The following is a 23,665-nucleotide window of genomic DNA, read 5'->3' on the forward strand; positions in this document are numbered from 1 at the left end:
AGAGTGAGACATGATTGTTCATGTGCTAAGAGGAGTTGCAGGAGGTGGTTTTGCTCCGTATTAAAAACTACACTACAGCCCTGCTATGGGTGATTCCTGTGTCTCCTGTGAATTGCTAATCCATTGAACTCCTTAACTGCGAATCACGAGATAAGTCGTCATCACAACAAGCTTTCTCTGGTGCCCATGACGAGTTAATGCATTGTGAACTTTCCGCAATGCTTGCACATGTGTATATATGCAGATTCTTGTGATTTTAGCAAATATATAATATGCACTGACGTTGCTTTCTTTTTCAACAAGACAAGTAAAAATGCATTCCTAGTATATTTTTTATAAAAGGAATGGCACAAGATATGCAGGTATAAAGAAATTCAGTACTTTTAAAATTTTTTTATAAATTTGTCATTGACATGTACCCCTTAATGCCAATGACGAGGTAACTCATCATCACAATGAGTGCCCTCTCATGCCTATGATGAGTTCACTCATTGTTAATTTTCTGCAATCTTTACACATGTGTTTTCCACGACCAATTTTTCATATATTTTTGCAGCACCGCCACATGCCCCGTAGAGTCAATCTACAGGAATTTTAGCAGTGTGTTCAAAGGGGCTTGTTGGTTCATCTTTGGAATAAGAAACAGAAACAGCGCGACACAGGACGAGCGAGTAAAGAGCACAGGACAGCACTTACTAGCAACCAAATACTTTATTTGCAGGAGCAGCATATAAAGACATCATTGAAGATGGCATGAAGAACAGAAAAGGAAAGATAAGCGTTAGCCACGCTTATATAATCCAGTTCTTTTGTTGATAGCATGAGAGACGCAGAACTGGCGCATGCGTCGCCACTTGTGAATATGCAAAATGCCTCAAAGATTTCCCGCCCATTTTTTTTGCTATATCTTCCAACGCACTTCTTAAATATCGGGGTACAACCACACGTGTTACAGTGGGCAGCCAGATGACTGTATGATTTTCCATGCGGTATGCTTGCACAGGTGTTCAATAATGCACCTCCCCATTTGCCCGATATAGCAACGTTTACAATCGAGCGGGATTTTATAGACAACCTGCATTGTATAGACAATGAAGCCGTGAACATGACTCTTATAGCAACTTTTTCATGCGACAGTATCCACCCTGTTGATTATTTTGCACACCCGCTCAGTTTTGCACGACACACTCAGACAGGAATGTCTGAAATTTCGGACACAAAAGCCCTTCGCCGTCCGATTTTCCGAAATCGAATCCACCACTGCCACCATTTTATCTCCCAGCCTCGAACCGGCACTCTCACCTGCCGATCCACTGGCAGCTGTAGCCACTGCGGCAACGCTTCACCTAGCAGTTTCGACGTTTGCTACCAAACTTCGTGCCCACTCAACACACATTAATCTTTTAGCCTGTGCAGAAGACATCTTATTGACATTTTTACTAGATGTTTAAGATTCATAATTCAAAAAAAGAAGCAAGGCATGCAGACACGGACACAAGAGAAGCGAAGTGGACAACACGAATGCTGCACGAACGTTATCGGCATTTGTGTTGTCCACTTCTCTTGTGTCCGTGTCTGCTAGCCTCACCTCTTTTTTGGGTTATGAATCCTTACCAGCTAGCTCAGCTTTCTGTTGTTCTATGTTTAAGATGTCTTGTAGCAGTCATGAAGACCATCTAAAGCACTGCCAAATAAGGGATATAAGATGTCTTGCAATATACGGTTGCCGACCGTTTATTTTGGACCTCACGGGGTTCGTGGAAATGTCTGATAAACGGGTGTCCGAAAGAACATTCAGAAAAAAAGAAAGAAATCGTTTATTTCCATGCACTTATTTGGGCTTGGCAGTAGGCTTGAAGAAATTGTGAATGTGTCGTTGCACGCTATTCCGTTTACACGCAATCAGATCAGCCTGAATCTCGAAGAGGGTCATGCGGTGACTATTGAGGGCAAGCTCCACTACTGGAAAAGCTGGTGCCACCATTGGTGCGACATTCATTCATTCATTCATTCATTCATTCATTCATTCATTCATTCATTCTTTATTTACAACATATTTTACAAAATACGAAAGCATTACTGGACCCATAGCCATTGGCTAGTCCCGGGTCCATAGTGAACTTAGGCTATAAAACGCAACACGCGAGCACACAAAGGCAGCAGACAATGTCATGAGGGATCACGTGGACACAGCAGCCGCGTCGGCTGCTTCGGAAGGACTGAAGCGAACTGAAAACGAAAGTTTGAAGTCCTACCTGCGCTGAAAAAGTCCTACCTGTGCTGTGGTTCTGATGAAGTGGTGAGGTTTTCCCACCTTGGGTATCTGCTTGACAGCATTTGACAGAACTATAAAAGGTAGCTGCTGCTTTTGGAGGTGTGCAGCATGGTAGGTAGGCTACTGCTCGGTGCTGCAGTGCCGGACGTACGCAACAGAGCCTGGTGTCAGCCTTGTTCACACGTAGCCACAGGACAAGAAGCTGCGTGAAGCTTGGCTCATGAAACTTAGAACTGACAAACAGCCGTCAGCTGCAGCTCAAATATGGAGCAAACACAAAGGCGAGGAACATTTCTGCTACGGCGTCGGCACTGCGATGTTCGGTGAGTAGCAGAAAACGCGCACTGAGACGTTCGCCCGTGCCCACTGCCCGGCTAATATCATAACACTTTATTTGGTCTATGAACTTGTTGATGCTAGATTTTGGCAAGTTCACTGTAATAGAAAGGGAGCGGCAAGAAGCACATTAAAAAAGGGCATGGCACATGGTCATGTTTGTTTTATCAATGTTGCACTGGATTAAGAAAAAGAGGCAGCTGGTAATTGCTCGCTTAGAAGACCGATAAACATGCAGTGCGATACAACTTGAGGAATAATTACACTGAAGCTTCCAAGGCCTTAAAAGAAAATAAAAACTGTTGCGACAGCACACCACAAGTTGCCGTATATGTGTCAATGCCTAGTTATAACGAAATTATTTCTCAACAGCTCTGATAATATCCATGTAACAATGGTTGCTTACGTACTGTCAAATGCTCATATACTGCGGCATAAAGCTCACGGAACGGTGCAAAAACGCACTCACAGCAAAAGCAAAACATTGTGCTTGGACATGCATGCAGACGCGTCGTCAGTCGCTGCAAACACATTTCACATAGTATGATCTCAGTGTTTGCCTACCTTTCACGCAAGAAGCTGGTTCAGGAGACTCCATCGCGACGACCTCGCGCAGTGGCATTCACTGTGCATATTCGGTAAAGAGATAGCATCTATAAATGATTCTGTGCTTTCAGTTTGCCCAAGATTATCATTTTGACAGTAAAAAACTTCCCTCCTTTTGAGAGTACTTACAGAAGTGTCCAGAAGGGCTGCCACATGGTGTTTTTATTGAAAGCCGTAAGCCAAACCTATGAGGAGTGTGCTGCATTATCCCTCATACTACGCAAGGGAGGCACTTTTGACAGATGGCGACTCCATAAGTCCTTGCCCCCAATAGGCAGCTGAAAGCACAGTCACTGCTTGTACTAGCTCCGCATGCGACGGCAGCGTGGCAGCAGAAACCTGACGAATGATCTCATCGTTGTCGAGTTCTGCGCATGTCAGTACCGCATCTGTCAAACTGTTAAATTAGACGGTGTCCGGAATCGCAATTCCACCACTGTGCAGGTCTCGAAGAACATTTTTAGTGTAACTATGGAACGCATTGGAAAGCGACAGATCCTGGGCCTCCATGGCACCCGCTTCATTGGTTACTACAAATCCAGTGTGCCGAAAGCAGCTCTAGCTACGGGTATCTGCCGTCTCTAAAATTTTTCCTTTCCAAGCTGAAGGAAGACTTTCCATATTTACTCGCATAATGATCGCACCCCTAAATTTTGTGGTCAGAATGTGACTTTTTAAAAATTTCCCGTGTAATGATCGCACCTCGAACTTGCCGCAGCGATATGTCGTGTGCCAAGTCTAGCTGATAATTATCGCACTTACCATCTGTCAAATGCTACGCGAACAGCTCTTCAAGACAAACCAAGCGGCCTGCACGCACCAAGCATTCTTAAGCAGATGCCCCGTGTGTGTGTGTGTGTAGTGATTTTTGAAGGAGAGGAAGAGAGAAGTGCAGTGCCGTAACTGTCTCTAAGAGGAGGACACCTCAACAGCACTGCACAGGGAAAGGGGAGTGGGGAGAAAAAGATAAGGGAGAGAAGGAAAGGAGGGCGGAAAAAGAATAACAAGAAGGTTGAAGAAGCAACGCGGGGCTTACAGCCGCGCTCTCAGCTGCGTGTCAGAACAAAAGTCAAGTAGGGCAGGAAGCACTTTCTTGACAATGGAAGGGTGGGCTGCCGGAAAGAGAAGTGCTCCCTCCGAGTCACAGGGCAGTCCCGCACGACGATATGATGCAAATAGCGCAGTGCGCTCAACATCGAAGACCGGGCAGCGGAGCAGAAGGTGCTCAAGCGTCTCCTCCTCGCCGCAATCCAAGCACGCGGGGCTGCCTCTTCCGTGCAGTCTGTGCGTTCTGGCGGCCGTGTTGTAGCAGCCGATGCACAGCCAAAGGAGAAACGAGCGGTCATACCGGGAGAGACCCGCGTGGGGCAGGAGGCGAGGGGCGCACCTGCAGCAACGCGCGGATCCGGGTGCTGCGCGCGGAGGATGCTCAGTATCGCCGTCTTGGCCATGTCGAAACGGGTGACAGATGCCCCATTTCATTCCTTTCATCACTTTCCTCATTTCCATCACAAAAAAAAAAGTTATACCCAAACTTTCCTTTATTCTGTGTAGGCTTTATAATGGTTTTGGTCAACAACAAGAAAAAAAGGCGCCTTTCGATTCTTCTCGTCTGCACTCGTGGGCACGCAACAAATTGCAAATGGCAACGATAGTAGCCATGTTTACACTGACACGTAGAAGTGTACCCTATTCATACGCCAACGCTTGTAACACAGCTAAGATATTCGCCCACCCTTAGCGGAAACACACCGTATTAGGATAGTAGTGAATACAAGTGCCACAGTTTCCATAGCATGCCCACCATGTGTTTCTATGTCACTGGCAGCTAAGCGCACCTATCTGTTTCTGTCCTCTCAAAGTGGACAAGGCTACGTTATTGCCGCAAACTTGCCAATATTAAAGATATTATTCATTACTGGTATGGAAGAAACTGTTTCAATGCACGTAATGTACTCACGAGAAGAAAAAAAATATCACGTTTGACTTGCTCCGCCAGCCACCATTTTTGTTTTGGTGTCCCGCACTACATACAGCGGCAGCCACCTATTGTTGACCTGTTGTCATCCCGCAGCAAACACGGGAGGAAAAAAAATTTATTGTGAAAGCAATACTGCTCGCACTTTCGGCCCATCGGTGGTCGTGGCGCCTCCTTACACAGCTGCGCGTCACGTGACCGTGTGACGTCACGCCAGACCAAGAGACGGAGCCCCAGTTCGCGGCATCGATGGTGGAGGCGAAGTCTTGCGCGCTGCCGCTGCGGCGCTACCGAGAGAGGGCGCTCGCTGGTGTGACGTCACGGTAGGAGGATAAATGGGGCTACAGCTTGGCTCCTTGCAGTGGTCGGCGCGCTGCCTTGCGCTATGTCGGATGATGTATAGCCATAAGTTTAACAAAGTGCAACCATGTCCACACCATCAGCCAAACCAAGGCGCAGCCAAGGGTATTGCTTTCGCAATCTTCCAGGCTTAACCAAGCTAAGCCTTCAGCCAATTTTTTTTTCTTCTCACAGGAAATTTAACCCGTGTAATGACGCGCCCCTGAATTTGCGTCTTTTTTTTTTTTTTGCAGAAAAGTGTGATCATTATGCGAGTAAATACGGTAGTTACTTCACCAAGAATCTTCGTCTTGTTTTGCAAGTAATCCAAGACCATCTGCTTCAAAATATTAAATTCTCGGGCAACTCCACTTTGAGGCTGGCCACTCTGGACTTGCTGCATAATCGCAGTCTTTTTTGCCATTGACATTGTGGTACATTTAGTACCACGCTTGCCGGCAATTCCTAGTGCAGTCTGCAAGGCATTGTCGGCGCCATTAGACACTTGACGTGATGTTTCCGTATGCCATGTTGGATCACCGCAACCTCGACACAGCACACAAAGCAAACACCAACAAGCCATCCCGGCGACACCAGTCGCACAAACTAAACACATGGCCTACTCGCAGCATCGTGCTCAATAAAATAAAGAAATCAGCTGCTGTATTGCCTTGACATCGCTTACTAAGCTGAGACTGGCACTGCTGCAGCCACTCTACTGAACCAGGCAGAAACAATGATGATGAGCGGGGATTTGCAGTAGCGCCACATTGTGCAGCATCAGGGAGGCTCCGTTCAAAACAAAAATGGCGTTCAGCAAGTCGAACCATGCACCGGTCAGAGTCGGTGGAGGCAAGTGCCATCGATCGAGTTGGCTCAAGGAGTTTATGAAAAATCAAACGAGACGTTACAAGGTGTCTGAATTTTCGGCAGTTATACATTATCGTCTATGGGGAGAATGGCGGTGCCGGGAGAATGGTGAATAATTGAGCATGTCTGAATTTTTGAAGTCGGAATAATTAGTCGGCGACTGTATATTGTAGTCGCTTTAAGAACAGCCGGACAGCAAGACATGTTGCAGCCATTTCAAAAACGGCTATAAGAAAGTTTGCGAAACGTTTCGTAGCCATCTTGAAAACTTCTTTATAAGGGTTTAAACAGATTCTCGAAGACCAAGGTATAACACCTTCTAGTCAATAATTACGTAACATAGCCCTCCATTTTCTTTAGTGACAGGTCCTTTAGGCACCCAAGGTGACGCATGCACTAGCCATTTCAAAGTTATTTAAAAAATTAGCAGTGTAATGAAGAAGAGCACAAGAACAAGGCCAGCCAGGTCGTTTTTTCCATGCCTGCTGTGCAACCAGTGGGCCAGCCGGATCGCCAGTGCTTAGCACGAGTGTGAGCCGTTCGGGCAACCAGCTGTTCCTGCTCTGCGTCACCTGCCTCCTCGGTTACGAAGAGACGTTACCCTCGGAACTGTTCAGTGCACCTATTACAACTGGCGGAGGTGCTGGGTATTCAAGAACATCTACACCCTGGAACTCCGGTCTCGGACTCTGCCTCCCAACGTGCCTGACTCTCCCCAGCCAACATCGCCGCCACCCCCCGTTGCCTGCTCTGGCGCTGTCCCGCAACGCCATCCAGCGGTTTTCAGCAGTACAGATGAACAGGACATTAATGACTGGTTGGCTAAGTACGAACAGGTGAGCTTGCACCATCTATGGGATGATACCGCCAAGTTAAATGCCGTCATATTCTGCCTTGCGAGAATGGCTCACCTGTGGTTTAAAAATCACGAAGCCACTTTCAGTCCTGGTCCGCGTTCAAGACCAGTTTCACTGCAGTTTTCGGTCGCCCTGCCATCCACAAGTTGCGCGCCGAGCAGCGGTTGCGAGAGCGAGCGCAACAATTTGGTGAAACATTCACCTGTTATAACGAAGAAGTTCTCGACCTATGCAAACGTGTGGATGTTTCTATGCCTGAAAATGACAAATTGAAGCACATTTTGAAGGGCATTGCCGATGACATTTTCCCAATATTGATCGCCAAGAGCCCGCGCACCGTAGCAGAGCCTATAAACTTGTGCCAAAGCTACGACAAGTTGAGGAGGCAGCGCAATTTCACCAGGCGCCCCTCAGTGGCTGACGAGGCCCTCTCTTCCATGACAGCCTTCTCTGATCGCTCCTCTTTGCTCACACAAATCCAAGCTTTCGTGCGGGAGGAACTTGCACGTCAGCTTTCTCTGCTACCCTTCGCAGAGCTACCCCAACAGCAGCCACTGCCGCAACAGCCTCCTACACAGCTCGTTCCTACGCTCCGGCAAGTTATTGAAGACCAAGCTGCTGAGGCTCTACCAATGCAGCATCAGCAGTATGCTGCCGTTGCGCCACTTACGCATCCGTCGCCGTGCAGCCCCCTCGTCAACCACTCGTTGCGCTACATCCTCGGCCGCTACCACCTGTTCATAATCCCGAACATCGACCTGCTCCTGCCTTTACTAATCCTTGGCAAACGCAAGACAACAGGCCCATATGTTATGCCTGCGGTATTCCCGGCCATGTTGCACTCCGACGAGTTTGTGCAGTCGCCTCCCTACGCCGACGTGCAGCTTTTCCACGACACTTATTTTAGTCGGCAGTCGAACAGGTCACCAGCCGAGCGCCCAGTGCTTACACGTCGTTCACCTTCGCCATGTCGCTGCTCGTTGTCCCCCATGGGTCGGCGCCCATCACCCCCGCAAGAGGAAAACTAAGCACCGCAGTTTAGGAGGCAAGAACTGCGTTGCCATTTATCTGTACAATTCCTCCATTGTCGCCTTCGAACTTTGTCAACCTTACTGTTACAGCTTCCCTACCGTTGCCCTAATTGATACTGGAGCAGCCATGTCTGTCCTAAACGAACGCCTTTCTCGTGCTTTACGAAAAGTTACGACGCCACTTTCTGGGTTTTCTCTTCGCACAGCAAGCGCCCAGCCAGTTCAGCCTTCAGCAGCATGCACAGCTAGAGTTGTTATTCAGGGCGTTCTCTATATTGTGGAGTTTGGGGTTCTTCAGTCCTGTTCTCATGACGTGATACTTAAGTGTGTGAAGAAGACGCGCCTCGCGGCACAGCCGCATCGCCAACGCGCGGCTCGTCTCGGCTCGCGCTGTTGATTGCGGGCGTCCGTTTGGACAGTGCTTCGGGCTGCTTCGCCGTTCCCGGTTGCTGTGCCGTTACATTAGGAGCCGCCAATAAACCTTTTCTCAATTGGTGGAGGTGCGGGGACTCAAACCCCGTCGCTTGATACCCTGGAGCTGAGATCACGAACGCTACCACCCGCCATGACCGACAGCTCCTCCCAAACGGCACCGACGCCACAGTCCGTCACCTGCACCGGCGTTCCACGACAACGGGACCCCAAGGTCTTCAGCGGTGCAGACGACGAAGACGTAGAAGACTGGTTTGCGTCGTATGAACGGGTGAGCGCACACAACAAGTGGGATGATCCCGCAAAGTTAACTCACGTCATTTTTTATCTGGCTGGTGTTGCCCAACTGTGGTTTCACAACCACGAAAGTGACGTGCCCACATGGTCAGTCTTCAAGACAACCTTTACGGAAGTGTTCGCAAGCTCCGTGCCGAACAGCGCTTGCGCGCCCGAGCACATCAGCCGGCGGAAACGTTCACAAGCTACATAGAAGACGTCGTGGACCTTTGTAAACGAGTCAACGCCGCCATGCCCGAAGCTGAGCGAATTCGCCATATTGCCACGTTGTGTCCAAGCACGGCGTTCTACCCGATCCTGCAAAACTTCGAGCAGTCGCTGAGTTTCCGAAGCCTCAGACCATCAAAGAACTTCGAAGCTTCGTGGGCCTATGCTCATATTTCCGGCGCTTTGTTCGCAATTTTGCATCGATCATGGCGCCATTGACTCAGCTTCTACGCGGTGACGCCGCCCTCTCCTGCTGGTCCCCTGCATGTGACTCCGCCTTTGCTACGCTGCGTCGTCTTCTCATCTCCCCACCTATTCGCCATTTCGACCCGTCAGCTGCAACTGAAGTACATACAGATGCCAGCGGGGTCGGTCTCGGCGCCGTACTCGCCCAACGAAAGGCGGGCTACCCCGAATATGTAGTCGCCTATGCGAGTCGCACACTGACGAAGCCTGAGGCCAATTACAGCGTGACCGAAAAAGAGTGCTTGGCTTTAGTATGGGCACTTGGCAAGTTCCGACCATATCTGTACGGGCGCCCATTCGACTTGGTCACAGATCACCATGCGCTTTGTTGGCTCGCCAACTTGAAAGATCCCACTGGCCGCCTAGCCCGTTGGGCACTACGCATCCAGGAGTACGATATTCGCGTCGTCTACCGCAGTGGACGCACACACTCCGATGCAGATGCCTTGTCTCGTTCACCTTTACCTCCAGACTCGGCCTGCGCAACAACTTCCGCACATTCCGTGTCATCTCTCGACATGGATTCCTTTGCAACCGCGCAACGTCGTGACCCGTGGGTCGCTTCTCTTTTCGACTATCTTTCTGGATCGTCGACCATCCCTGTATCCCGAACCCTCCGACGCCAAGCAGTTCATTTTGCCATTCGTGACCAGCTGCTGCACCGACGCAATTACACTCCTGATGGTCGTCGGTGGCTTCTGGTGGTTCCCCGCAGCTTAAGGTCTCAAATATGTGCCGCTTTCCACAACGATCCGCAGTGTGGCCATGCCGGAGTCTTCAAGACGTACGAACGAATTCGCCACCGCTACTACTGGCGCGGCATGTACAATTTTGTACACAAGTTTGTTCGGTGCTGTCTTGACTGTCAACGCCGCAAATCGCCGCCTTTACGCCCATCTGGTGCCTTGCAGCCGCTCCCGTGCCCTGCCACACCCTTCGATCGCGTCGGCATCGACCTATACGGCCCGCTTCCTATGACACCAGACGGCAATCGGTGGATCGTCGTTGCTATTGATCATTTGACACGCTCCGCCGAAACTGCTGCTTTACCAAGTGCTACAGCGCGGGATGTAGCCTCTTTCGTCCTACATCGCTTCGTGCTTCGACACGGCGCACCTCGGGAACTCCTCAGCGATCGAGGTCGCGCCTTCCCTCTCCGAAGTCGTCGAAAGTTTGCTTTCGGAATGCCATATTATTCATCGGACAAGCACGGCATACCATCCACAGACTAACGGGCTCACAGAGCGATTTAACCGCACACTTGGTGATATGCTCTCTATGTACGTGGCGTCTGATCATGGTAACTGGGACCGCATCCTTCCATTCATCACGTTCGCGTACAACACCGCGATCCAGGCCACTACGGGATTTTCACCTTTCTTCCTCCTGTATGGCCGCGAGCCTACGCATACCATCGACACGCTCCTTCCATACCGTCCTGACGCCTCCGAGTGTCTACCTGTTTCCGACGTCGCCCGACAAGCCGAAGAATGCCGCCAGCTAGCGCGCTCCTTTACGGCAGAGCAACAGCAGCGCCAGAAAGAAAACCGCCTCGACACGCATCCAAGCACGACCTACACTCCAGGCGTTCTTGTGTGGTTGTCGGTCCCTTTCCAAACGCCGGGGCTTTCCTCGAAACTCGTCCCAAAATTCGAAGGGCCTTACCGAGTCTTGGAGCAAACATCCCCGGTGAATTTTCTCATTGAGCCCCTGTCACCACCTGAAGACTTGCGCCGGCGTGGACGTGACATTGTCCACGTCTCGCGTCTCAAGCCCTACCACGACCCTCTGCCTCCCGATTCTTTAGGCGCCAGGATGGCTCTTTTTGTCCGGGGGGAGATTGTGAAGAAGACGCGCCTCGCGGCACAGCCGCATCGCCAACGCGCGGCTCGTCTCGGCTCGCGCTGTTGATTGCTGGCGTCCGTTTGGACAGTGCTTCGGGCTGCTTCGCCGTTCCCGGTTGCTGTGCCGTTACATTAGGAGCCGCCAATAAACCTTTTCTCAGGTGGGACTTCCTTTCGCGAAAAAACGCCGTCATCAATTGTGCACGTGCTGAAGTCGAATTATCGCCTCTGTGTGACGTGCCCCTCGTTGGCGCCACTTCTCTTCCCGCTAAGCTAGTTCTTCGAGAAGACATCGCCGTACCGCTGTACTCGTCTGCCATTGTTCCCGTCTTCTGTGGCGCTGTCTCTGAAGGTGCTGTCCTCTTCACTCCTTCAGAACTCTTCATGACCCGCAATGCCTAGTGAGGACTGGTTAACATTCATTTTTACCGTCAGCATCTTAAAACTGAATTGAAATGCACCACTTGTTCATTGGGGGAGGGAATAGCTGAAAAAATGACAGCAGGGTCTACCAAACATGTAAATTCACAGCGGGAACTCTGTTGTGAGGGAACACATTTCAGTGTTTATATTCGGGAAATCAGAAAGTGACATTGAAGAGAAAGCAATCAGGACACTGAATGCATTAAATACATGGGCAAAATCAAATTGTTCTAAGATTAATTCTAAAAAGACAAAAATAATATTGTACTTTCCAAAATAGGCAAGTTGGGCCAGTTTGTTTGGATTCATACTCTGTCGCCGTTTTGTACCTTCTGTTGTCCTTGTCTTAGGTTGCACTGTAACAAACCTTAGTATGAGCTCTGATACTGTTGAAATAGTTGATTCTGTTAAAATCATTGGCGTTATATTTTCAAAGCATTTGACTTGGAATGATCATATTGACTATATTAGATCAAAAGTGTCTATCTGTCGGTGTTATGCTTCTCCTGTGCAGTATTCTTCCTGTCAAGGTTAGGCTGTTGCTATACAGCTCATTAGTTCTCGCTCTCTTGCAATATTGTACCATTTTGGGTACGGGTGTCGCAAATTTATCCAAGCTTCACCTTCAAAAAAGAGCTGCAAGATGCATTGCTGGTCTGCCTTACTGTTCCCCCGTGCATGACTTGTTTTTAAAATATTAAATTCTGCCAATGTACAGTTTATACAGTCATAGGGTTTGAATGATATATAAACGCTCCTCACGAAGTGATGAACATATCTGTTATCTGGCAAAACTTGAGGAAAACACGCATATTCTGCAGACTAGACATGAAGAAATTTCGTTAGTGCCGACACCTAGGGCATATTATACTGAGCAGTCTCTTTCTTATACTCTTCCAGTATTATTAAATAAATTATACAAAGAATTGTTTGACCTTTTTGAACATTCGAGTGATGCTATTAAGCGATTTTTTCTTAGCAAAATTACGTGATGATATTGCACTCAGTTTAAACCTATACCGTTGTTTTTTTTTCGTTTCCCCATAACCTGTTATTTGTTTTTCTAATGCCTGTGTTTGTGCTGCAATGCATAGCGCTGCTTTTTAGAAAGTGTTTTGTTATCTTGTTTCAGTGTTTATTTGGAAAAAAATGAAAATCTTTGTCCTGTGCTGTATTGCCATGTTCAGGGTGTCCACAAACCGGGAATTCTCGGGGATGTTTAGTAGTCTAGAAATACTCAGGGAATTTGTGCTTCTATCAGGGAAAATTAGCTGCGATTTTATAGGCAACAAAAGTCGCTGTAATGCTGGCTCGAGAAAGAGAGCGGAATCGCAACAAATTGTCTTTGACGCCTTGTCATCGGCTGAAGGAGTTGCTAGTGTACAGTCAACGGCCGGCTTTCCGGATGCCCGATAATTCGGACAGCTTCACGGCACCATCATGTACCCCATAGAACGTCTCTGAAGACGTATCTGAAATTTTGGGCGCAAAAACCCTTCGCTGTCCGATTTTCCAGACTTCTTGCCGTGACCAAAGATCTGAAACGGCATTAATCAAAGCCACCACCGCTGCCGATTTGATTGTCTCGCCGCCTCGAACTGGCGCTCTCGCACGCAGATCCGATGGCAGCCGTAGCCACCACCGCCGCAACGCTAGGCATAGCTGCTTCGATGTTCGCTATTAAGCTCCTTGCCATTCGGTGCCATGTTTTTCATTGAAAGAATTGCCGCTGTGAGCAGTAATGGCACTGACTCCGCCTTTGTGGCCATCGCGATTCCATGGCTTCGACGCTCAGAAAGCACATTGCATTGCATAAAGCCGGTTTCCGACTGTTAGTTTTGCCTTAGTACAATTGTGCCATGCAGTGAACCATACGCAAATGGATTGCGGTGAAGCATAACAAGTGTGGGACGGGGCAATTCTTACGGGACATTATTTTGAGACAAAGCGCAAAACAAAACACGAGGACAAGAGAAAGAAACGAAGACGCAGCGCTAGTTATGCAGTACCAACTAGCCCACCAGTCTGTTCTCTTGAACACATTATGTATTTTTTAATTACACACGCATGCGCCCGTCATCTCCTGTCACAGTAGGAGCACTGATATGCCTAATAAGTGCACTGGCAGGCCTTCAGAGCTTTTTCGGATGTGCCTGTGGCGATTTCAACCCTTGAGGGCAATAAAAGACATGCATTCTTTTTTTTTTTTTGACTGCCCGATTTTTTGGACGTTTTCGCGGTCCCTAGGGATATCGAAAAATGGGACGTTGACTGTACAACTGACCAAGACGATGCTTCAAAGGGTACGTGGGGCGAACGCGCGGTGGAAGGAGGAGGAGAACACAAAGGACCTACGCATTGAGGAATTAATGAACAGGAAAGGAAGCATGCCATCGCTTCTTTCAAGGAGCTTGAGCTTAAAAAACAAAGTGGTGGCTGACGCCGACATCCAGGTGACCATCATCCAAACCAAATAAACACTTCATAGCAGTGAAACGCAACACTGAGGTGTTGTGCGCAGGCTGAGAGTAATGTCAGAACAGTTGAGGTTGACTTTCCAGCTGCTGAGAGAGAATCTCACTTGTTGCAAAGTTCGTGCCTCATACCACTGAGCTTGCTATCAGTTGATAGAAATAGCTCATATTCGAAAATACTTGCTTCTGTATGCATCTCCTTTTTATTCGTATTTGAGAATGTCCGAGTTGATTTGCAGTTTTTTTTTTTCGAAGACATTTTATTTGTTGTGCCATTTACTAACTCCACTGGAAAAGTTGCCAGTGTGCCGACTACAGACTTTCCGGACGCCTGATAATTCGGACTGCTTAATGTATAAGAACGTCTGAAATTTCGGACGCGAGAACCCTTCAGCATTCGAGTTTTCGGACTTTTTGCCATGACTGCCGGTCTGAAACAGCTTCAATCAAAGCCACTACCATCGCCACCACTTTGATTACCTTGCCGCCTCGAACCAGCGCTCTCGCACGCAGATCTGCTGGCGGCCGTAGCCACCATCGCGGCAACGCTAGGCGTATCTAGGCGTAGCTAGACGTTCGCTATTAGGCTTCTTGCCGTTCTGTGCTGTGTCTTTCACTGAAATAATTCACCGTTGTCAGCACTCACTCCGCATTCGTGGTGCTCGCGATTTGTTTCGAAGCTCGGAAAGCACGCCACGTTGCACAGTGACGGTTCCCAAAAGCCAGCTTTGCCTCAATACATCAGTGTTATAAGTGTTTCATCAGTGGTGAAGCATACGCGAAAGTATTGCCATCTTTCTGTATGGTATTGCAGTGAAGCATAACAATTGCATCGTGAGGGGGCAATTGCCATGGGACACAGTGTGTATTCCTTAATTATACACGCGTGCACCCGCCATCTCCTGTCACAGTATGAGCACCGATATGCCTAATTAGTCTACTGACAGGCCTTCTGGGCTTTTTCAGATGTGCCTGCGCTGTTTCGAGCCCTTAAAGGGCCCCTCAGCAAGTCTGGCCATTTTGAACTGACGTACAAGTGTCATGCATACTATGCGCGCTAACGATCGTGTCTGCTAACTATTACATTGCTACGTGTTGTGGAGAGAGCTAAAATTTCAAACCAAATGCCGTTTGCCCTTCTCCTCGTGGGCACCATGCTCCCAGTCGGAGAGGGGACGTAATCAGCCTTTTGCAATGCATTGTGGTGCCATCGTGCGGTGGGCACGAGAAACAATTTGGCAGGCGCCGCTGTGCGATGCGACAGCCGCCCCACGCGAGACTCGCGACCAAACAAGCAGCGTGTGAGACAAGACCAAAACGTGTAGGTGCCGTCATATCTTGGCATCGTCAGCTAGCCATCGAGCTCGCTGGTGAATGCTTTGTACCCGGAGGTTTCTTCAGCGTGACGAATGGCTGGAAGAAGATCTTCGCTTTACCAGCTCATCCTTGGCCTGAAGCCGCTGCACCTGTGGCGTAAAGTGAATAAGTAATAAAACAGTATGAGTATGCATAAAAACGCAATATCACGTTTGCTAGGCGTACATACATACACAGGCAGTGGGGAGGCCAACAGAATGCCAAGTTGCATATGTTATTTATCCACATAAAGTGTGTGTACATCTACAAAAATGCCAAAAAATGGTCATAATGGCCAAAATCAGTGATACCCCTTGTTTATGGGGTGCCTGTCTTCCTCTCAGACCGTGCCGCGGTACAAACATAGCGGTCGACTGCATCCTTTTTTTGAACTGGTACGTGCGTGTGCACAAACAGTGTCAGTATTGTCATGTAGTAGTGACGGCAAAGAAGACAGTAGCATTACTGTGAATGACGAAACTAACTTTTATTGGCCGAACCCGTGCCCACAAAAACAGGCAAATTTTAAGCACAACGATAACGGCGAACACAGTGGGCGATCGCCGAAAATCTGATCTGCCGATCAAGCGCGTCGGCTTTTATGCATGAGCCATCGAACGTTCGAGAGTAATCGCTGGTGCCCGCGTGCCTTCCAGAAACTTCTACACCATTCGCGTTGCGCACATATGCAATCAGATTACACAAGGTTCACGACGACAGACAGCGTATAAAATGGTCTATAACATTCGAGAAACTTCCGATCCATGCGGGCGCATCACGCGCTGACCAATAACATTTGTTTGATGGTGAAAAGCGGTCACCCGAAAAAGGATAAACAAGTGCACGTGTCAGTATGAAGTGTCAGTTACACAGTAAGACACGCCACTCGACTCCAGAAGATGCCACTCAGGAAAATGAGCCTTAGTACATGCCGTACTACATCCCGATTCGCTAAACGAACATAAAGGCCTTCTGCAAGTAAATATTACTGGCTGCCGACAAGAATGACGAAACAATAATTAGCAACGATTGCTAACTAGCACCATCAGCTACTTCCACAGCGCATGCTGTTTCCCATGTCAGCCTGGCAGTGCAGGTGAGCTTGGCTTCGACAGATAACTATGCTGACATCACAAGCATTCACTGAGCGTTTATAAAGCTGCAAGTGTGCACGGTATGAAGTTGAGAGAGAATCTCACCTGTGACAAGGTCAGGCCTTATACCAAGAACTTGCTACGAGTTGATAGAAATTGCTCATATTAAAAGATATGTGCTTCTGTATGCATTTCCTTTTTATTCGTATTTGAGGTTGTACAACTCGATTTGTAATTGTTCTTACCATTCTTTCTTTTTGGTATTCGCTGAGCGTTTTACCAACTCTACCCTTCCGTTTTCTTTTTGAATAATACAAACATTAGTCTTACTATTCAAACTTTATTAAGTTGGGTTCTCTTTATTTTTTAACATTCTTACTAGAGAGTGGCAGCATCGGGCGACATGGTGTCAACCTGTCTTGACATAAAATGAAGTTCTGTGTCACTCAGGGAATTCTACAAGGGCACTCAGGGAAAACCTGGAAAACTCAGGGAATTTGGAAATGTCAACTTGGTAGACACCCTGGCAGCAATTGAACTGACCAGCGCCGCTTCATAAATGAATTCTCTTGCCAATAACGGCACTGTCGAAAACCCAATACGCTAAATAATTGAACAGATACGACCACTCATTTTAAGCATACAATGCTTTTAGCTTCCATTGTCGGTGACCTTAAAGTGACCTTAAAGTGACCTTAGGCCAAACGCCAGGGTTGTTATCCAGGCACTCAAACAAGAACCTCCGGGCAACCAGCCAAAACTTAGAAATTGTAGTCTCTTGCCCCTAGCTCTTTGTACAGGACTGCCTTACATACGCTAGTTACTGTCCAAACAAGTTACAAAAAATATTGCTTTTGAGTCCTTTCTGATATTTGTTGACAATATCACTCAAGCTGTAACTTCTAGTACGCTGAAGTTTTACTTGTCAGCAATAACAACGTTAAAAAGGCAGATACAGGGCACCATACACTTCATTGACATCTTTTGGCGCTGAGACAGGGTTGCCTGTGCTATTTGAATGCCAGCGGTCCGTGAGTTGCGTGGCACGGGTTTTGCATCAACTAGAGAGACGGTGCCAGTGGAGTTCGGCATTGTTTGTGCGGACGGCTGCATGCAAGGGTCGCGCGGGGTGGTCAAAAGAGACACGTGGTTCGACACCAAGACGGCGGCAATTTATAGCCATCGGGGGTGGGGGACCCGCGGTCAACGAAGAGCGCATAGGCGGGGTGACTGTGTGTCGGGCTTCCACCAGTCGGTTCGCGGAAGCAGTGCCCTGGCCTTGAAGTCAACCCCTCGTCGCTGAACCGCACTATGCCGAGACATTCGCAAACTGTCCAGATGCCCCAACAGAGCGTGGAAGTGCTTTCTTCGGGGAAGTGTGTCTTTTGCAAGGTTGTGAGACAAAAGGTGACTCGTTGCACTGCAAAGGATTTGTGGCAACGGCCTGGACGTATTGGAACTCCCGATAGTGTCACCTTGGAGCCTCGTTGTGTGCACACTGCGCGCTCAGCAGTGTGATTGGACGAACGGTGGGGCGAGAGGGTTGCTGGGGATGCTTTTAGGTACGTGCGGGGCCATTGGAGAGGATTCGGTGGAGATTCGGCTGAGAAAAACCAAAATTCTAACATGGTACTCGCAGTGATGTCCGTGTAAATACTTTCCTTTCTATCACTTGCCTATCACTTGCCTATTCTATTCTATTTCGTAAATGCAACAAGGTGCAGTAGAGGGTTAACCCTCTACTGCACCTTGTTGCATTTACGCAACATTCTGATGAACGGCGTTAAAAACCGAAGCAAAGTCAGTTTCGAGCTCCCTGTACATGTTGTTGCATATCCGCAACATTGGTCTGTAAAACGCGGCACCTTGTGCTGCAATCTGTGCTAATTCTTTGCATCTTCTACCAAAACAAACGTGGCGGAGGCTGCGCGCGCCCACGAGCAGTGATATAGGTAAGTTTTACAAATTGTAAATGTATTTCTCCATAAGACAAAGCGCAAAAAAAATTGTTACGCTATGCTCCACATCCTTCTGATTCTAGGTTCAAAAAAATATTGTAATTTCGGAATAGTTTGTTCCTGGCGACAGAACGTTGCTATGTTGCACAAATGCAACAACGTGTACATGGTTTATTTTCTTCGGAATAATGAAATAGCTTCGAAACGCTGGTATGGCCTAGAAATTCCTCCTGATACTGAAGGCAGTGACTATTCAATTACTCGCGACAGCCACGAGTGTAAGTCCGTTTCGATTCAATATGTGGACAAGATGTTCTCTGGTCAAATTTCCTTTTTTCTTTTCAAAAGTACGCTGTGGCTCCGCACATTGCCGTGTCACGTCGTCACGGGCACAGCTTTACGTCTGTGCTTCGATGTTCTACATTTTGACAATAACCCGAAAACACTGCATTGTTTCCTGGCTGGACGGGAATCTCCATGACGTACTGCACGAAGTGTGGGAACCACCTGTGCTGCACAAACATGTACAAGTGCTTCTTTTTGTTCCACACTAAATCATAGGTGCACCAATGATTGTCTTGTGCAAATAAGCATCTGAGTATGAATCGCACTAAATCTATCTTTTACTTTCAACTTCTTCTTTATTGGCACATTGTTGCAAATATGCAACATACCCTTTTTCTGCTAATTGAAACCACAGACATTCGCTAAAGTAAGTTTCCATGGGAGTACAGGTACTATTATGCTTCCCTACAACGCCATGAATAATATTTTGAGGAAACAAAAAATTGTGCAGTAAAGGGTTAATAAACAGTTAACCCCATTCCAATCAGCGTCACTGGCTTGCCTACTGTAATGTGACTTCGCGACATCCATAATATCTTCAAATTTCCCTCACTGACATCGAGGCGAACATCAGCTGTGCCACGAAGGTTCAGGTGCTTTTCTTATAGGTGGGCAGTGTGCTCTGTCTCCCTGGCATCTTTCACTGCCTGTCATACCACATTCAGCTGGTTTTCTTCTAACTGGGCAGTGTCCACATGGACCAGTGCACAGTACGGCGTGGTGCGTTGTGTTGCGATGTGGTGTAGCAGGGTTTGCCGTCGCGAACATGCACTACACCATTTTAAGATTGTGGGTAGCATCGTCTCAAACCAATCTGCTTTGCCGGTTCCAATTTCATGCGTACATCTACTCTCAATTATGGGAGAGTCAGCAATTTTTAAGCCGTTCTGCTTGCAACGTTTTTAATGCGTCAAGTTTTGTCAAAAGAAATTTCTTTTACACGTTGAATCCATTAATACAATGTTTTGAAGACTGTGTGCTACCTGGGTAGGCTGCTGTTCGGTGCCGCATTTGTCATTAAAATAATTTGTCGCTGTTAGCAATGGCATCGAATCCACCTTTGTAATCCTCGCCAATGACTTCGAAGCGCGGAAAGCACGTCATGTTGCATAATGCCGGTTCCCAAGAATAATTTTTGCCACAATACAGCGTTAGGGCATATGCGATGTATTGCGATGAAACATACTAGAAATGGAAACGGCCAACTGACACAGCACCTATTCCTCAGTACGAGCATGCACCGACACGCCTAATATGTATACTGGCAAGCCTTCAGAGCTATTTCGGACGTGCCTGTGGCAACTTGAGCCCTTGGGGCAGTCAAAAGCATGCATTTATTTTAACGCGACAGCATTAAGGAGCTTGTGTCGCAGAAAAGTCGGTGCCGTCGGCGTTGGCCGGGAGCAAAAAATCCCGGAAGGCAATTCATAAATAAAAACAACTTGCAAGATGGGCTGGATGGGAATCGAGCTAGGGTCTCCGGAGTGTGAGACGGAGATGCTACCACTCAGCCATGAGTTCGATGGTTCATAGCAGGGCAAAAGTGCCTCTAGTGAATGCGGTGTTGCCTTAGAAACGTGCCGTAGAAAGTTATACTGAGGTGTATATCGGTAATTATGAGCATGTAAATTACAGAAGTCGCAGTTAAACACGTAGCAAAGTACATTTCTGCTACATTTCTTCTGCGCTTGGCGCACATGCAGAGCCATCTTGCGGCAAACACAGAAGACCCCCTCTTCGCAATGTACGGCGCTGCCCCGACAGGTGGCGCGCCACTCGCCCACTTCTCCCCTTCATCTCGTTTGATCGCATTGGGGCCGTGCGGGGACCGGTGCGAGGATGCCCCAATACCCTTGCGTTTAATAAGTTTTCTCGCTCTCTTCCCTTCCAACTTCCAGCGTGCGTCACTCGAACCCTCGTGTTTAGGTGTCGCGGCTCCTCTTTCTGCTCACAGCGCCATTCCTAGGTGCAGCATCTGATGCGGGACGCCTCTGACGTGATCGCTGTGCCGTAGTGCGTCTGGTGGGAAAGTGTCCCCTGCGATGTGTGCCGTGCTGCTGGCAAGGAGTCATGCATCTGCGTGGTGCTCCTGGAACAAATAATTAGAAAAAAGTTGTGCTGTGGACTTAGAAGTGTTGTATATGAAAACTATGTCTTTGTGTGACTCAAGAGCATGCCGAGCGAATGAATGGGCGGTGCGAACGGAGTGCGATAACGCTATCACATTCCACTCTTGAAGGCGAAGCTTAAGCGTCCCCCAGTTTTTTTTAGGCGTTTTCACGGCCCCAGCGAGCCCAAAAGTCGACATTAATTGTATATGTGCAGTTCAGTGCTCAGTTCAGTGTGCAATGCTCTGAGGCTTTTCTTTCGAGGAACCCGTATGGGTTTCCTTTGTAGCAATTTCTACGAACGGGTGGATGTCTGATTTTCCCTTTATTAACTTCTCTCCACCTTGCGGGTTTCCGCAGAACTACTACGTCATGTGCAGTTTATTTTAATTTTTAAAATAATTAATACACAATGACTTTTAGTATTTTTCCAACAAGACAAGTGAAAATGCAATAGGCATTCGTATCATATTTTTTTAGAAAATAAATAGTGCAAATATGCATGCCTGAAAAATTTTTCCAAATTTCTCAGAGCAGTTAAGGTGTTAATAATGTATGCACCCACACATAAGGCAGTGGGCTGAGAGCCAGCCTTCATCCGTACACTTGGTGTCACACTTGCATTTCAAGTCTGTGTTAACAGTTACTTTTGCAAAAGGTAATCTCTCGTGGTGCCTTTTATGTTGACGCAGGTTATCAAGAGAGCCTTCCAGAAATCCCAGAGTCTTCAAGAACGTATCGAGGTGTCTTGCGTTTGCTGAGCTACATCCACCATGATGTTGTCCATTCTTTTCCTAATAAAGTGATAAACTGAGTTACTTCACAAGCAAATTTCCTGGCAATCACAAATCAGCAGCACCAGAATTTCACCCTTCACTGTCGTATCAGCGCCGCCGCTATCAGTGCGTGATCGACGAAAGACAGGAGACGACTGCAGTCCAAAGCGCCAGCAAGGGGAAAGAGCCCCATCTTTATTTCCACAGCCGTTTAAGTAGAACCAGCGTGACGTCAGTGACACGTGGTTCCATACATGCGTCAGGCGCAATGACTCGGCGCGCCCTGCGGGAGCGTGCTTTCAGCCGCAGAGAAATACATTCCAGCACATCCCCCCTTTTGCAAAATGAAAGTGGTTTTCGCGCATGACATTTAGCACACCCGCACATGAACAAAAAGCAAGAACCCTCAGTGGTAATCTACCACGAACAAAACCTTATTGATCAATACCGTATCGAACTGGTCGCTTAACCACTCTACCAGACTTGGTCACAGTCACTGAAGCAGAAGGTACTAAAGTTGAAGTCATAGCCCCCGATGCTAAAGGTAACGAATCTGTTAAGGTAGCGGGTGACTCCCTGTTCGTAAAAACCAATTCGGATGAATCACTTTCGTTTCGAAACTCGTAGCTGCCTTCCTCTGTTCTGGCAAGTGGTTGAGCATTCGTCGGTTACGCCGCAGCGTACTCCCATCCTGGGTGCGTATTATGTAGGACCGCGGTGTAGCAGCTGTGGCTAGCACCGTTGCTCTAGTCTTCATGTCCGTTACCCAAACGGAATCACCAGCTTTTAGTTTGTTCAATTCTCGGGTTCTGTGGCGCCTGTTGTAGTACCGTGCTTGTAGCTTCTTGTTGGCACTGTCTTTGGCCGCAAGATTAAGCAGCGGTGGCTGCACTGGACCACGCAGCTGCAGCGCCATTGGAACTCTTGTCCTAAGACGCCGGCCCATGAGGATTTCAGCCGGACTAGGGCCAAGAATGCCTGGGGTTGCCCGGTAGGCAAGCAGAGCCAGGTACGGGTCCTTAGATTTAAGGATCAGGCGCTTGATTGTTTGCACCATACGTTCAATTTCCCCATTAGCCTGAGGGTACCTAGGGCTAGTAGTGACGTGACCAAAGCCATACTCGTGTGCGAACTTATCAAACTCTGTACAAGAAAATTGTGGTCCATTGTCTGTCACTACGGTCTCCGGGACGCCATGGCGTGCAAAAATGCTTTTTAGCCTTTCTATCACCGCCCTAGCTTTTGTTGAGGGAAGGAGGGCTACTTCCGGATACCGTGACCGGTAGTCGACCACGACAAGATAGTGACAGTTGTTAATAAAGCACAAGTCGACCCCAGCTCGTTCCCACGCGAAACTTGGCGTTGGGGTTGAAATCAATGGTTCCGAGTTCTAGTTGACAAAGCGCGCACAAGTAACACATTCTTTCACTTGCCGCGCAAGTTGTTCGCCGATGCCTGGCCACCAAACCAATTCCTTTGCCAAAGCTCTAGTTCTCGCGATTCCCTGATGTCCATCATGTAGTTTTTTTAGTACTTCCTTTCTTAGGCACTGAGGTACCACCAGTCTGGTCCCTTTTAGCAGCATGCCATTGCATTCGGCAATTAGTGCTCTTTCCTGCCAGTACGGAACTAAGTAGCAAGGAAGCTTTGGTTTTTTTGGCCAGCCTTGGCGACACAACTTAAGCAAGGCTTGACAAACGACGTCAGTCTTTTGCACATAGCGTATTCTTTTAACGAAATTGTCGCCCATTTGAAGCCCTTGCACACATGCTTTGACGAAAGACGACACTTCTGAGACGGTCAGTTCACCGGC

General features: G+C 48.1%; 1 protein-coding gene across 1 annotated transcript in view; it reads left to right on the forward strand.

Annotated features, from left to right (window-relative positions):
• LOC135918083 (DNA mismatch repair protein Msh6-like) overlaps positions 1–21,894 on the forward strand; it is a 564,077-nt gene extending 542,183 nt beyond the window's left edge. The window contains exon 31 of the mRNA XM_065451744.2: positions 21,769–21,894. Coding sequence (XP_065307816.2) covers positions 21,769–21,837 — 69 coding nt within the window. The 3' untranslated portion in view covers positions 21,838–21,894. The remainder of the gene's footprint in view (positions 1–21,768) is intronic.
• The last annotated feature ends 1,771 nt before the right edge of the window (positions 21,895–23,665 follow it).

This window comes from Dermacentor albipictus, chromosome 3 (genome assembly GCF_038994185.2).
Source record: "Dermacentor albipictus isolate Rhodes 1998 colony chromosome 3, USDA_Dalb.pri_finalv2, whole genome shotgun sequence".
NCBI classification, from domain to species: domain Eukaryota; kingdom Metazoa; phylum Arthropoda; class Arachnida; order Ixodida; family Ixodidae; genus Dermacentor; species Dermacentor albipictus.